Genomic DNA, 16,788 nt, shown 5'->3' on the forward strand with positions numbered 1-16,788 from the left:
TAATGAATCATTGGTCAGCATCTCTTTTTGCTTAACTAAGGACAACATAATTACATTTCCAAATGATTGTAAACCATGTCTTTTTCTTTCCAGTTGAACCGCGGGGAACTTCACCATGTCATAATCACCAATAATGCATCAATTAATCTTCACGTCATTGCAGTGTATGGAACACGATGTTAAATGTGGTGGTGGTGGATTGATCTAATCGATAATTAACTTCGAAATGTCGTGGTTCACGGCTTCGGTCGTAAGTAATTCACTGGTGATTAGAGGTCTGAGTCTCGATCCTTAAATTTGCATGCACACACGCACATATATATATATATTGAGCACGTAATATGGGTTCTTGATGATCTTTTTTGATATAATTTTTATTCCATTCTATGATAGCATTAACTTTAATTTGTGATGATAAAGTCTCGTGTGCAACTAAATTAACATCAAATCCCCTCTTTTTTGTACCTTAATCTCCGTTTTAGTTAATTGCTCGTCCCACCCAACCTGTCAACAACAAAATATGTAATCATTTTTGTTGACTAACTCGAAGAGATTCAAGCATTGCAAGAGCAATCCTCGCTGCCTTTTTTTGCTAAAAGAAAAATCAAAATGTCAAGTACCCATTTACTTTCCCCATCTTTTTTTCCTCGAGAAATTGCTGTCTTTTTGACCATCAATCTTAATTACTAATGCAATCCTTATCTTTTTCTTGTTATAGTTGTTGGCTTGTTCCCCTTTATATGTGCCCTCCTTTTCTTTTCCTTGTCCAATCGAGCTCTTAGTTTCTTTTTCTTTCCATAATTTTTGCCGGCTCAAAATTTGGTTTTATTCTATATATTATTCATTAATTTTACATCAATCTGTTGAGCACCTCCCCAGTTGTAGTGCATATCCCTATAAATTATAATATTAATATAGGATATCATGCTTTTGATTATAAATATATTGAACACGACAGGATCTCAGTTAAGCTGAGGCGCATTTTCTTTTTCTTTTTAATGACAACAGATGTTTTAGTTTCACCAAAGAAAGGAAAAAAAAAAAAGTTTGGTGCATTTTCCACTACAACGTCCTTCAAATTTTGTAAATAAGTGACCAAGGCTATTGATGCCGAAGCCGCAATTAGTATGTCATTAGATAGATTGAGAATACTTTGTAGTCTCATCTAATTATAATTAAATTGGTCTAATAAGTATATGTTGGCTAAAGATTATATGCTCGAAAATGATAGGGACTCGAATCCTAATATATGGATCATAATGAAAAAGTTGATAGATCAAGGCCTCGAAACAAATTTTAGTCTAAAATTAATCCAAAATTATGCTAACATAAGAGATATTATTTAGTGGAAAGACAATCGATTTTGATATGGAATCAACAAAATATCGTTTCAATCACATTAGAGCAACATCTCTTGCCCATATGTTTCTCCATTCTCCCACGCTACAAGATTCACGAATCTCCTTTACAACGAAGAAAAATAATTTAGAAAAGATCTTCTATGGCTGGCTCGGAAAAGATTAAGACGGATAGAATGCCACTTTGCATGTTTGTAAATTAAAAAATAAAACCAAATTGTCCATTGCAAATGGGACGTGTTTCTTGAGGATGGTCCCACTCTTGTCGTGGATGCGTAGTAGTACCGAAATCCCATTCTTGTCGTTAGAAATTATTACATTTTATATTTACTGTTTAAGCATTGACTAAATTAATAATTAGTGGTGGGAAAATTTTGGCATATATACGACACATTATTTCTATCGTACGTACTTTTAATTATTTTATTTTTATTATTCGATTTCACCTCCCAGCTTTTCCGGCATTATTTCCTCCTTCATTGTCTTCTTACCGTTATTTCTTCCTCGTTTCTACAAATGATAATAATTCAACATCTAATTACAACACACTGTCGATGCTCACAAGTGCAGAGGTTGCATTTCCCACGTGTGTGTAGGCATCTTTGTAATTTTCACTCGAAGGGGTTATCATTACTTCCCTAATTGCACGTTCGAGGTTGCCGGGAAAATTTTCTCCATAGTCAGATAAGTAATAATCGCTATGGTTTCACCTACCGGTACGTACTTTATTATTACGGAGAATATGTAGCGGTTGGGGTAGGATTTTTTTTTTCCTTCGAAGATAATCTAGTTCTAGCTGTGCATGGCAGCATATCTCTAGATCATGAAAGTAATAGTATACATGAAAGAGAATTATTCTCCATTAAATAGGAAAAAACAAGTCCAACTCATATTTGATCAATTGGTGGGCAACCGAAAATTAGTCCTTGCTATCTACCAAAAAAAAAATGTCCTTGCTTGGTACATGCATTACATGGTCCAAATAAAATATGAACGGTGTAGGAAATATTACTACAAAACGAGGCCAAAGAAGATAATCATCGAGAACAAAACGACTCGCCTCTCGATATACATCCATCTTAATTATATATCGTATCAACATCGAAGTCTTACGTAGGCCAAGCAGAAACTCAAATAAGAACGACATACGTTATTAATTATTGATACATGCTATACTATTTTGAATAGTGGGAGCATAGTATTTTAGTAATGTGCAGACAAGGACATGGAATAGCTTTTACGTCCATTAACTGATCCATCCCTTTGTGTTTGGTTTACAGCAAATTCCTACCAGAAAGCTCAAAAGAGAAGAAATTTTTTTCAACTCAAACTTGCTTTTTGGGGATAAAGGAAAAAATAAAAAAAGACAATAAAATTAGATGACAAATTAGTCATGTCATATCCTAATTAATCATGCAATGAATTTAAGTTAAAAAAAAAGGGGTCCACTTTTTTGCTGAATAAAAAAAAAAACCATCTTGCGAGACCCTTTTGTGAATTATTTGATGGGAATGTCTCTCACCTTTGAGGAAAGCTAAGATACATAAAGAGATAAAGGAAGGATTTGCAATGATGGTGTAATGCAGATTGAGGAACAGAATGGGTTGATGAGACACCTACAGGGGTCAATCCCATGACCCCTTGCCAATAGCTTTTTCTCTTTTTTCCTTTTTTTTTTTTCTCACAAAGATTATGAAATATACTCAATTTGTTAGGTAAAGATTAATTCCCGCTTATGGTCGACTTAATCTTTACCATAGATACTTCTAATAAGTTCATTCTGTCTTTTGTTCTTTCTTTCCAATTGTTCATTCCTTACAGAATGCTTTGGCATTATTTTTTTTATTATAAAAGTGACTCATGAATTTAATATAATAAAATAAAAATTCTAATAACGAATAAATGAACATAACACGTATCGAACTTGAAATATGTTAATTACTAAACAAAAACATGCATCACTAAGTTATACTTTATTTTATCTTTTAAATCTATAGGGGACAATGGCACTAGATCGGCTCTTTAAAGCTTGATCTTGCAATATTTCATCGAGATCTTGAGCTTCATGGAAAATGAAGGATATTAACTAGAAAGACTAATCCTTATAATGATGTACCTAATATGGCATTTGTCACAATTCATAACTTGATATTGACGAGCCCCGATTAGAGATTTTATCTTCAGATTTCCATGCACGACCCAAACTTTTACAACTTAGGAATTCTGACACGTAATCGAGAATTATCTTTACATTGGCACGGTCAAAAGGGAAGGCAAAGCACAAAGAGGACCCATTTTTTACAATTATTGAGGAAACACAAGGGTGGTTGTTTTGTACTTTGCACCTCCCACAAAAGTAAGGGATGTGATCATCAAAGGCAAAAGCAGAGATTCATCAATTATGCAAAGTGCCACCTTCTAAATTGCCACCATAACATCATCCCGTGGAATTTAATCATTAGGCACTTCCCTCCCTTTTCCTCTCTAATATCCTTCCCTCCATTTTGCACCCCCCCAAAAAAAAAAAAAACGTTTTTTCCATTCCAATAAGAGCCAAAAGCTTCATTTTTTTTCCTCCCAAAAGCTTCCTCTACACTTTGGTTACAAGACAAAATCTTGGCCCCCACCTTAATTCCCTAATTCCATCCACTAAATAAAGTTAGAAAAAAGGAAAACCCTAAAAAAAATTAAAATTAAAGCATGAGAAAATCTTCCTTCACTACTTTCTCCCCAACAGATGCCCCACCCTTCTCCATGCAATACTATCTGTTTTGCATTTTTCTCAGATAGTAACTTACAACCAGCAGTGGTCTCCTAATCCTCTTTAGGTGTCTCCCCATGCCGCGAACATCGGCAAGTGCGACATAGAGATTCCGGCGGAAGGGAACCACGGAGAACTGACTGATCCCGATGGCGGGGCCATGAACTTCGACCCAAGAGGCGGCTTCCCGAAACCCAGTCCTCCCTGCCCTATCCTCTCCGGGCTACCCTCCCTCGAGCTGCCTAGGCTCGTGACCAGTGACGATGGGTTGGAGAAGTTGTGGCCCCCGAGTTTGTGGTCCTCCTCTGTGGGGTGATGGCCCAGATTCACCGACTCCATTCCAATGAGATCTTGCATTGCGACAGAGAATGAGCTCCTCATACAGTTGTTTTCCTGCTGGTGCTGCTGCGGGGAGTTGTAAAGAACCATCTTCCAGTCCGAACCAATCCCATTGTTATTGCTCTGAGGCTGGATGCCAGCTTCCATGCTGTTCCTCGGCAAGGATCCGTGACCATAATCAGCAACAACCTCAATGTTGGTCGGCTCTATCTCCTTGTTTCTTCGGGCAAGCTCTCCTGCAAGCAGAGTGTTGCTTGCCATAATCCTCTCCACATCATACCTCGTAATGTCAAAGTTCGTGACAGCATTAACACCACGAAACTTTATGGCCGCGATATCGTAAGCTTCGGCAGCTTCCTCCTGAGTGCCTGAAAATGACAATTTCGCGAGAAACCATAATTATTACTCGGTTTCATCATATGGTGAAGAGGAGACTAGTCCTTGTGAGAAAGTGATAATGGTGCTGAGAATATTAAGGTACAAGTCCGAAAGGGGACATGCAATCTCAGCCTTGTAAAAGCAAACACAATAGAGCTTTAGCCAGTAGTGACAACAGAGTGGAAGCGCACAAACAAAGCTGTTGAGAAAATGACCCCCCTTTTGGATAAAATCCACAACAGCTAACACTTGACTAACAGTTTAATATATCAATATCACATTATTATTACTCAAACAAAACCATTAAAAAGTAAAAAAAAAATGAAAAAAGAAAAATTTGAACCCTCTTTCTCTATTTGTTTATGGTTTATATTAGGCTTGTCTTAGTTTCAAACTGAGATAGGAATTAAACTAGAACAATTCAAACCATCATAAAGCAGAGTGAACATGATTTAGGACACTGGACTGTAAAGCACAAAGTCGAGGGTCGGGGCAAGAGTTCATACTGAATGTTCCAAGGTAGAGATCCTTGTTTCCGGCAACCCTCCCAATCCGAGCTTGCCATCTCCCGTGCTGGTGGTGTCTGTTGTCACCCCAAAAAAACAAAGAAAAGCGAAAACGATTGTGTCAAAACACGAGACCTGCCTACCTATTAAATACATTGGTAGATGCAGCAAGAGAGGAGAAAAAAGTAAGCACCTAGTGACACCTCTGTACATGGAAGCTCCCCTTGAGAACCCACTACTTTTCCTGCAAAGATAGCTCATCTCAGCACGATATCTTCGAACTAACATGACTGTTTACGGAACTTAAAATAGAACGAAGTACCATACCTCCGGAGATGGGCAACATATTCTTGGCGGCTCATGTTCTTCATCTCTTCCAACTCCTCCTGGTAGTTCTCCAGCTGCGGACATGCCAAAAATGCTGAGGTTAGATGATATTTTACAGAAACCTGGTCATCGCTGGAGGCAAAGATAAGTTTAGTTATTGTCTTTACCGGAAAGTTTATGTGCGTCGAGGGCCCCCAGTACTTGAGGGCGGCGAGGTCGTAAGCTCGAGCAGCTTTCTCTTCCATATCATAACCACCTGAAGAGATCCACAAGTAAAAACATTTGAAATGATCAGAACGAATGATGGAGCTAGGACTACTAGAAATTCTGTCAACGTCCATGAAAAAAACAACAGGAGCTTACCCAAGTAAACTGCATGGTTCCATCATCGATCCGAGTTGTCGCCGCACACAGCAACAGACATGTCAAAACAAAAACCGATCAGCTTACTAAGAGATGATATAAACGAACTAACAAACAATGTCGGACCAAGCACCCATTTTGGTTTTTATTATTGGTAAAATAACTTCTGATTATCCTTATACCTTGCCTTCCTTTTCTGGTCTGCCCCTCTTTCTTGCAGCTATTATCCCACAGATGAGCTTCATATCTACCTGTCCATCTATGCCTGTTGATGTTGAAGGAACACTATCACCACATTATTTATCACACAATAATAAAAGATAAAATACCCCCAAAATAAAAATAAAATCTTTTTACCTGGTGACACCTCTATACTGAGAAGTCCTCTGCCCGAATGTGTCGATGGACTTGCGGTGGACAGTCTGCTTCTGCCCGACCTTGTCCAGCCCTCTCTTCTTGCCAGTCTCGACAGCCACCATCTCGCTAGAGGCGGAGATCTGCTGAGTGCTGGGGGCAGTGGTTACACAGCTCGACTGTGACCCGGGGCTCATCGAGAGGCTCAGCGACTGCAGCTCCCCTCCTCCACACCCGATCACCGCGGAGCCAGCCCCGTTGCTCTCGATGCTCTGCTCGTACTCTCTGCCGCCTCCAGTCACCCAGTTCCTCAGGCACAGGCTGTCAGTCCCCAAGTCTCCCATCGTGGGGTAGTAGATGGTGTCGAGGCTCAGCGGCATTGCCTCCCTCTCCCCACCATAGCCATGGTGGTGATGGTGATGGTGGTGGTGGTGAGCCCCCCCGATGGTCAGGAAGTCCTCGAGCTTCGGCGGGGCCGAGGGCACAATCCCTTTAAGAAATAACAAAACACCATAAAGTTGCAATCTTTACTGAAGCTACTTAGTTGGAACAGTTCTCCAAGAAGTGCTCTGTTTCATGATTTTACCTTGGGGGTGGGATCTGGAGAGGGCCTCCATGATGCAGAGGGACCCGTCGGACTTGAGGGGCATGACGGAGAGCGGTGGGGGAGCGGCGGAGTAGTGGAACCCTGCTCCGCCATTAATACTGCTGGTGGTGCTGCTGATGCTGATGCTCTCTCCTCCATAGCTGCAGAGGCCCTGGTGAGGGGAAGGGGAGGAGGACAGGACATAGCTGGTGGGGACAGAGGAGGGAGAGACGGGGTGACCCGAGGTCACAGCAGCAGCCTCCATCTTCATGTGGGGCGAGAGGGAGAAGCCCAGCCAGTTGCTTCCACACCCATTGTTGTCACTCATCGACTTCATCTTCTTCTTCTTCTTCTTCTTCTACTCTGCCTTTCTGTTTTCGTGCTTAGCTATGGAAAAAGGCTTAAAGGGCAGTGGGAGTTTCTGCTGAGAGGCTCTCAATCATTAACCATTCATCATTTCAGAAAGATCTAACTAAGGAAGCTCTCCACTCATCATCATCATTCATCACAGAACAGGCAGGGGCTGTTGTTCTTTATCCATTTCTCTTTAGATATTTTTTTTCCTCACATTCCTTTCTCTGAACAAAGAGAGAGCAACACTCTTATATACAGAGAAGGAGAGAGAAAAACACAGAGAAATGAATGGATGTATGGTCCCTTCTTCAAAACTATTTATAAAATAAAAAGAAAAACAAAGGGAATATTGAGGAAGGGGGAAGGGAAGAGAGGGAAGGGAGGAGGAACAGGAAGAGAGGATGCTGGGGAGCAACCCTGCACGATTACGAATCACTCTCTTCCCTCAAAATTTCATGGGGATCTGTGTAAAATGTTTATTATGTTTATGAGTGATGAGAAAGTGAAAGGAGGAGAAGACGACCCATTTCTAGGTCTCTTTTGCCCATTCTCTCTCTTTCTATCTCTATGGCTTCTCTCTCCCTCTCTCTCTGGTTGTCTTCTTCTTCTTCCTTCTCTTTCCAAATATATAAATAATACTTCTTCTTGTTAAGCACAAGCACTACTTCCCTCCCTTAAACATCGTCCAAAGCCTTGCCTTTATATAGCAAATGTTGGACCCCCTCCTGCGTTGTAAGTATCACATGTGTTTGCACTCAAGGCCATAATGGTACTTTCCATAATATTTATGGTGTCATTATCGACCGGATCATATTCGAAAAATTGATAAAAGTTTTGGAAGTGAGACTATAGCGGCTCCCGTCATTACGAATAACTCGTACTAACAATACTTGCCGATTAAGCTCTTCGTGCACCGGTCGTTCAATAGCAGCACGGATAGACTCTCAAGAAACATTACAGGATCAATTACGGAAGGACAAATAGTAATGCCTCGATCTGCTTGATAAGTCGATATTTTGTATCAAAACAGCAAAGGTGTTCTGATAAAATATATGAAGGTATCCGTTGCATACCAAATAACTCAGCCTCTAAAAGCGCTTTTTATGGGAAATAGGTCTTAGTGTAATAGTATAAGGCATCAATTCCGAATCGAAACGTTTTGGGTTCGATATTTATGTACTCTCATGTTAGACTTATGGACTTCCTAGGTCTTGGCTTCGATATTTATGTACTCTTGGATTAGACTTATGGACTTCCTTGGTCTTGGATTCAATATTTCTATATAGGTTTTTTATAATTGACACCATTTTGTGGGTACTTTACAGATTTTTTAATCATAAAGGAAATCCATGAGTTCTATCCGAAAAAAAAAAAATTCATTAGTCTAATACAATAAAACATGAATCTTAAATATTATCTCATAAAAAGGTATTGACAATTTCACAATAAAAATTGATGTATAACTTCTTAATTGACGGACGAGGTACTTTTGACACTATGCTACACCCTCGTTCTCGAATAGTCTAAAGAATTTACTTGGTCGAGATAACTCGCACAGTGAAGTAATAATCCATTGTTAGTGTAATAACAATATATTGAAATAATGACATAAATCCATTCTATTTCTCTCTCTAAATCTAAGCTATATCTTCAATTTCAATCTGCGGTACAAATTACATTGAATGAGAAGGGTCAGCTGTAATCTAGTGGGAATGCATAGAAGCCAATAGGAAGAGAACAGTCAAGTACCCAAATTTGGGATTTCACTGCCCCCTCCTCCTGCCCTTCAATTTTTATCTCTCTCTCTCTCTCTCTCTCTCTCTCTCTCTCACTTCTGTTTTGCAGCGGCCATGGCAGAGGGGCAGTGGGGGGGCAGTAGCACTGCTGCCCCCCCTCTCCTCTACTCTCTACATATTAGATATTAGATTTGACGGGCAGCGGGACACATTCTGCCCGCCAATCCCGTCTCTTCACCACTGTATCCGTATCTGACCACCTCTGCCCGTCCCCCTCTCCCTCAGTATCTATCCATTTCTTTCTTTTCCAAAACAAATAAATTATAATGAAGAAAGAAAAAAAAAATCAGAACTGAGGGAAAAAAAACAAAACCAGAGTAATGAGGTATACCCCGTCGATAATTTATAAATTTTAAATTTGATTTTCATAAAAAACTAACTGTGCACATTTATCGCGTTTTTTATTTTTTTATATTAGCTTATAGACCTCTTTTATAATCAAATAATGATTAGATAGTTTAATGGTCAAGAAAGTTACATGGACAAGAGTCGAAACACGAAAGGATTTGGTTCTCATGTCGGCTGCACCGGTGAGGATATAATGCTCATTCTTGGTCTAATGAAGTGCCCCGACATGCCTCATCCCGGAACTGGCTCCGGAAGAAGTCCCTCCAGCAAAAGAAATGGGGGAAAAAAAAAAAGATCGGGGAGTTCATAGAGGATCGGAGAAATTAATTAGAAGAAAAGATCTACAGGGTACTGGTTGAAATATATGCTCTAAACAAAAAGCTATGCCATACAGCTTCACTTTAAAGTCCAAAATGGTTAACAGCTACATATAGTAATACAGGAGAACCACTAGACACACAACTGGAAACCCTGTAACTGTGCCATGTTTCAAAAACCATCCCTTTTTTTTCTTTTTTTTTCTTTTTTTTTTCTTTTCTCCAAGAACAGCCCCGGTGCGAAGTAAATTAGTGACGACGATGAGTGAGTAAGGATTGTTTGCTAAGATCGGCTCATATCGTATCCTAACAGTGATGATCAATAATTAGTTAATATTTATCACGACGCGCACGAGCTCGATCGATCTGGTATGAATGAGTGTTAGCTGCGAGGGAGTTATGGAGACAGGCGATTGTCGACCGTAGATCTTCGAATAAGAGGACAGAGATTCAGATGTGGGTCAGGAACCCCATGGCCCAGGGCCTGGATGTGACCACCATGCCTTTGCTGATCTAATTGTGGCTCCATTCAATCCTCACCTCACCCCCCCTCTCCTTCTCTGTCTGACATCTCTCTCTCTCTCTGTCTTTGGTCGTTCGATGTATCATCCACCGCTGTCATCTGCCCGGCCAGGGCCCCCTTCTTCTTCTTCCTTATAGTTTTTACGGTGATTGAAATAGCTTAATCACGGGAATACTGTGGTTTGACAGTAAACCGAATTATCATTGGACAGACTTTGATTACAATAGAAGTTTGAAACTCATTAAAATCATCTCGTTGTGAAAGTTATTTGTTCTCCCCTCAAAAAGAAATTAAATTAAAAAAAAAAAAAGCAATAGCATTATGTCCGATTTTTTCCCAAAGACAGAACAAAGAAAAACAAGATTTGTCAACTTTTTTGTTTGGTATTAAAATTAAACTTAACTTTATTTTATTTTATTTAAATTCAACAACATAATCATTATTATTTTTATCTTTTTTTCAATTTCTCTTTTATAATTTTTCTTATCCATTATTGAAATTAATTTTCTTAACTATTCAATAATTTTTCATCAATTTCAATACTTTTTTATCTTTTTTTCAAAATATCTCTCATATTTTTTCTCAACTACTTTTGTCTTTATCTATCCAAATTAAACTAAATCAAATTTAACTTTGTTACCAAATGTAATGTTAATTTTGTGTTTTGCTTTTCAAAATGCTTGTGCGTTGAGTAATCAATTTGGCTAAAGGGATTAAATTAACTAGGGATCATTAGATTAAATTAGATGAACTTTTGCATAAATTCTTTGTGCTGAGAGAATAATTTGGCAAAATAATAATAATAATAATAAACTGTCTTAGATTGTCGAGGCACTCCTAACCGGAAAAGCCGCTTGCTCGAAATATATTTAAGTTTCATGTAATTTTTTAACGGTATATATATTCCGTGACATTTAATATAAGTCACTTCCAGGGCCTAGTGGGGAGAGGGTTCATGCCCATGCGTGTCGCTATATATGTGAGATGACCTTTGTGTGATTTCTTCAAAATTTTCATTATTGGGATCATATGATTTAAAACAGATTGTCGGACAAAGAGTTAAAAGCTAACATCCTAAAAAACTAATTCCAAGTAATTTGATGTAGTGGTTACAGATGAGCTCAAGTATTTATCAGATCCCGGATTCGAATCCCTTGGAGTCACCAGGGCACTTTTGGCGTGATGACCCGCTCTGTGCATCACGGGGAGTTCACAAAGCCCCGAGAATCGGTCGAGCGAAACCTAGACACCTCAGGTTAGCAAAAAAAATCCTAAAAAACTCAAATAAACTATCAAAAATCTTAACCCGATAGGATTGGTATGGTGATTAACTCGAAAACTAAACGGGAGAATACTCCTTATAGATCCACTTGCATGTTTCTTGTGGGATTGACCTATTCTGTGAGCTTGTAAGATGTTCATGTGAATTATGAAATTATTCGGACGAACTCTGAACACTTTCTTTATCAAAGAAATAAAATAAATAAAACTATTAAAAATCTTAGTATTAATTTAGGGGAAGAGTTAATAGTTTCTTCTCTTGAAACCGCAGAGTATTCTTAAGCTGTGAGAAACTACAATCCCGTTCCATTTTTAAAGATACTATTTCAAAATATATTTCATCCTTTTGTGTTTTTATGGTTGAGAAACATTGCTAGAGTTCATTGCATCCTATGCTACATAACTATAATGAGATGATAATATCGTCTCATGCATCCATTTTTCGGTGGAAAACGGGGCCGCCGAAGCCCTCTCTCTCTCCATTTTCAAAGTGTTCTACTTATCGGGAGTGGAAAAAAAGCCAAGGTTTTCCATCACACCTGCTATAATTTAATCTGAGATTGCTTTCATTCGCTCATCTACAGCTAGAATGTGACTTTTACAGTTTTACTCTGTCAATGCGTGGGAAAAGAACATTAACTCCATTATATATACATATATATATATATATATATATTTGCAGAAAAAAATCATATGACAAGGAAAAAAATGCAAGTAATAAGAACAAAAATAAGAAATTAAAGGGGTAAAATACACAAAGGTGCGATTGCATGCGTAGTCAACACCTGCTTCCAGACACAAAAGCGGGAGAGTGGGTCTCTTTTATTTCCTTTTTCTTGTGATCAAAACTTTGAAATATTCCTGGAAATTATGAGCCAAAAGGGGGGCCCAGCTAAACACGCATCTTTTTTTTTTTTTTTTTTCTGGTGTGCAAATTTAATTAATTCTCCAAAGAAGAAAAAGAAACTTTAGATATTAAAGGTCAGTTTGATTTGTAAGTTAAAATCATTGATATTAATTTTAATTTTAACTTAACATATTACATAACAAAAATACATATTTCCCAAGTAAAAAATTTTAACTTTAACTTTAATTCAACACACTACACAATAAAAACACACATTTCTCAAGTCAAATTTTTAATCCCAACTTATTTATCATTTTTCACAATTAAAATCAAAATTACTTTAACTCTGAATCCAAACGCACCGTAAATTATTTGGTCTTTGTGATGATGATCATGTATTAATTCCATGCCAGATGCTCTCTCCCCGTTCACTAGGAATGCTTTGCATGACTTTTCTTAAAGGGCAAAGTTATCATTTACACTTAGAGTGTACACGGGTATCGAGTATACTTGAAATCGATTGAAACCTACTCGTTAGAGTAGGGTTCGGGTAGCTCGTATTGAAAATAGGGTAAGTTCCGGGTATTAAAATCAGAAATCGGTAAAAATCGATTCTGATTTCGGTTCATGCTTACAGGGTACCCGGAACCGGTTATTTATTAAAAAAAAGAGTAAATAGTAAAGTTACTGTCTCTTTTAATGAATCAGAACATAGGCACTTTGTTGTGTGGAATCGTATTATGGATGTTTAATTTTGTCGATAGATTGATGGAACATATTTTTTTTGTGGATTAATCTAAATCTTTGTTGATATTCTATTTGGCGTGATTATTGATTATATATGTGATATTTTCTATTTTATTTAGCCAGAGAAAAAAATTTGTAGGTTCTAATAGGGTACCCTGAACCTGTGATATAATACAGGTTCCAAGTCCAGAATTTAATAGGATAGGGTCCGGTTCTAAAATCTTAGAACCTGTCCCTTACAAGGTAAGGTCCGAGTATCGTAAAAAATACATGGTACTCGAAACCGATCACCCTTAATTTACACAACGTGTATGATAAATTATTCTAAAGGACAGACAAACCAAAAGCATGACGCAACAATGACTATACAAATAATAACTCGCGCACATAATGAATACAATGCATATATATCAGGTTTTTTTCTTGGAGGAGTATTCACAAATTCCTAACTTCAACAGGTAAAAGTAGATTTTGTTGTGTGTCGTTAATTGATTTAACAAATAATTTCATTAAATTTCTGCAAACAATATCGTTAACATATGGCCCTGTTCATGTACTGCAGAAAATCGAGGAATTATTATACATAAAAAATCGAGATTTTCATGCAAAAAGTTATTTATTTTTTGTGGAATAGTAATTAAGGTGAAAAATACTTTCACCCTAGTGCCGCTTGTATTGCACATGTGCTCTAACTCTAAGTGAAGAATATGCTAAAGGAGAGTTCGTAATAATTTCAAGAATCAGCCGCTACTTTTACATATATTATAAGTACACGAAAGAGAAATGATATAATACATTATCTACAACATTCTTTTAGCCAACTTTGTCAACATGAACATTACTTATCGGATGAATGCAACTAGCTAGATTAGCGCACAAAGATTCACTAATTACCTATCATATCATCGGCTACTACTCAGCCACTGATAGTTGGTGCAAACGAAAACGATTAACCCCCATATAATTAGCATATTATTAGATGTCTTTATAGAGAATTAGTCTATATATGATATTTGGGATGGAAGTATTGATCGATCGAATCCCGTAGGCACCTTGTCATACTCATCAGATTTAATCACTTTTTTTTTTGTTTACAATCACAAGGAAGGAACATGAGTCATCTAGTACAAGAAAACGAAATGTTATATACATCGAGGCACAAATAGTCTCAATAACGAAAGTCGAACCTGATATTTGTTGATTTTTTAGACGACGCCATTTTGCACTACGTCCCATTCATATTCAACTTTTAAATTCATCAAACTCGTCGTCACTTTTGTCTATCATATAACATTTAGTTATAGAAACCGTCATATTGATTTACCTTTTTCCTTACCATGCAAATCTCTCATAATATTTTAGCATTAAAATTATGTTTTTTTGTACATCGAGATTGTTTTTCTTCTTCCCCACAACTACAGCTGATTGGTTGCATTATTAGGTAGTGGAAGTTCTTTTGGTGGCAGTGGGTTGCATGCAGCTTTGCATGAGGAGGGACGCATACACATATATGATATTTATATATATATATGAGGAATATATATAGAGAGAGGAGTTTGTAATTATATATATCCATATAGTTTTATCTGTGTGGAGACAGATTTTCCAATGTGAATGATTTCGTTTGAATCTTTTCATCTCGAAAGGTTTTTTGGCCAAAAAAGAAAAAAGAAAATAATGTTTGAAAGCAAAAGGACTGATAGTTTTTGGGAGGGAGGGAGGGAGGGAATTTGGAAAAAGAAAAGGGGAATATGTATAAGTTTGTGTGCGCGCGCACAGAGGCAGGAAAGATTCTCTTTTATTATATCGCAATGATGAGTGAATCCATTAGCGCAAAGCACTTCCATACAGATATTCCACCACAAAACATCCCTTTAATTTACCGTTGATTGATTAAATGTTTCAAAAATGCTAAACCTATTTGAAATTATAAAAAAATGAAATGCGTGAGAAAATGTATTATCATGGTTCATGCGAAGAATAAAAAGAATTTGATTTCTATATTTTCACCACAGAACTTATAATAAAATATTTTGAAAATATATACAAAATATTGTAAGTAGTTGTACTGAAAAGTATGTATAATTATTTTCCCAATGCTCGTATTTAATAAAATGCATTTGGATTGCTGTAAAATTATAACATGTGTTATCTTTAGTAATTAGTAGAATGATTTGGCAGATTTTTAAGAAGATTTAGCAAAACTCTCCTTTTTCTCCTCATTTCTTTCTTCCAAAAATGCTCATTACAGCTGCTGGTTTTTTATTATAGATTATTGAGAAAAGAATAACTCTTTTATTTTGGTTTATTATACATACTCCTCGAATATATAGTGTAGTTTGATCTTCTCGAATATATTGTTAAGTCCTTGAAGAAGCAAGATCAGTCCTGATTTAGAAATTGTATGTATTTGGGTTTTTCTTGTTGTCGTATGTAATTAATTTCCGAATTTCATTCCAGCTCGATTTATCAAAAGAAAAGGGAACATTCCATGAATCAAACACGGCCTAGCTAGTGTTTCAATACCTGCCTTTGATGCCTTACATCCACAGAAGAAGGTACAATTTTTTGCATGAAAAGGTATTTATCCCATTCAAACGAACTTTAATATATTTAACGCAGAAAAAACTGCCTCTTCTTCTTCTTGTCGTCCCTTTTTTTCCCCTTTGCCACTTTTAAATGCATTCTATCCTATTATTATTATTATTATTATTAAGCAAGAAGCACCATCGGCCTATTAGTTGGACTAATTCCAGCTCAATTTCTTCTCTTTTTTTTTCCCTGTACTGCAGATAAATATTAAATCTGATCTGCAATTTCTTCTTCTTTTTTTTCCTTTGATGTTCCCATTTTCTTCATTTTTTTACTTACGTAAACTTGGACTCCTACTGGAAAAGTTTCTTCGCCCAGTTCTTGTCGTTGCTTTCTTAATAATGGCCCATTTCTATTGTTAGAAGATCTGTCTTCATCACCTACATACACTGTTAATAACTAATTCCACCTTTGTTTTTTTTCTCTTTTAGTGCACTTGCTATTGACTTTTTGACACGATAATGAAAAAATGCAAGCCCCGGATATCAAGAAGCACAAGTCATACCGCGTCGTATGGTACAATTATTAATGTTAACTACTAAAACTAATTGATAGGATACTTTTGTATATTTGAGAGGATATTGAGAAATAATTAGGAAGAAAAGTAGACCCGTTTGTGAAAAAGGCTAGGGTTATTCTATTTTCTTAAAATGGTTGTAAAAATAGGTTTCAATGCAGTCGAACAGTCTATATTTCAAAAACGAAGTCCTAATTTCTATAAAAACTCATCCATCTCGTCCAACAACCCTGGCCAGTGCCATGAGACCAGCCGAGACTACCAATCGCTGCCTACACATATTATTTACTTTTGCGGAGTGTTTCCTCATGAACTGCCTCGCTGCTTATGTACTTTGAAGGGTATAACATGCACAATATAAATTTTTAGTGCATGCCCCTATACCCTATTCTGTACAATCTCCTACCGGTCGCAACCAGTGCCATAACGTTCGAAACAAAAAACAATGAGGGACCTAGCTATATGGAAAAAAAAAAAACAAGAGAATGTGTTGA

The 16,788-nt window shown here is 37.1% G+C and overlaps 1 protein-coding gene across 1 annotated transcript; it reads right to left on the reverse strand.

Moving 5' to 3' along the window:
• Positions 1–3,626: 3,626 nt before the first annotated feature.
• LOC116193033 (AP2-like ethylene-responsive transcription factor ANT) lies at positions 3,627–7,966 on the reverse strand. The gene is made up of 9 exons (XM_031521763.1): positions 6,973–7,966; positions 6,390–6,876; positions 6,215–6,297; positions 6,033–6,041; positions 5,837–5,925; positions 5,670–5,743; positions 5,536–5,586; positions 5,343–5,419; positions 3,627–4,826 (listed from the first exon to the last, which is right to left on the reverse strand). The coding sequence occupies exons 1-9, from the start codon at positions 7,307–7,309 to the stop codon at positions 4,183–4,185; spliced, it is 1,851 nt and encodes a 616-aa protein (XP_031377623.1). The 5' UTR covers positions 7,310–7,966; the 3' UTR covers positions 3,627–4,182.
• Positions 7,967–16,788: the final 8,822 nt, after the last annotated feature.

Source organism: Punica granatum, chromosome 1 (genome assembly GCF_007655135.1).
Source record: "Punica granatum isolate Tunisia-2019 chromosome 1, ASM765513v2, whole genome shotgun sequence".
Lineage (NCBI taxonomy): Eukaryota > Viridiplantae > Streptophyta > Magnoliopsida > Myrtales > Lythraceae > Punica > Punica granatum.

Excerpts from the sequence above, each read along its gene's own strand:
- LOC116193033 (XM_031521763.1), bottom strand. The coding sequence starts at position 7,309 with ATGAAGTCGATGAGTGACAACAATGGGTGTGGAAGCAACTGGCTGGGC. Across the intron at positions 6,877-6,972 it reads CTCCAGATCCCACCCCCAAG|GGATTGTGCCCTCGGCCCCG; the intron begins GTAAAATCATGA and ends TATTTCTTAAAG. Across the intron at positions 5,744-5,836 it reads CGACGCACATAAACTTTCCG|CTGGAGAACTACCAGGAGGA; the intron begins GTAAAGACAATA and ends GCATGTCCGCAG.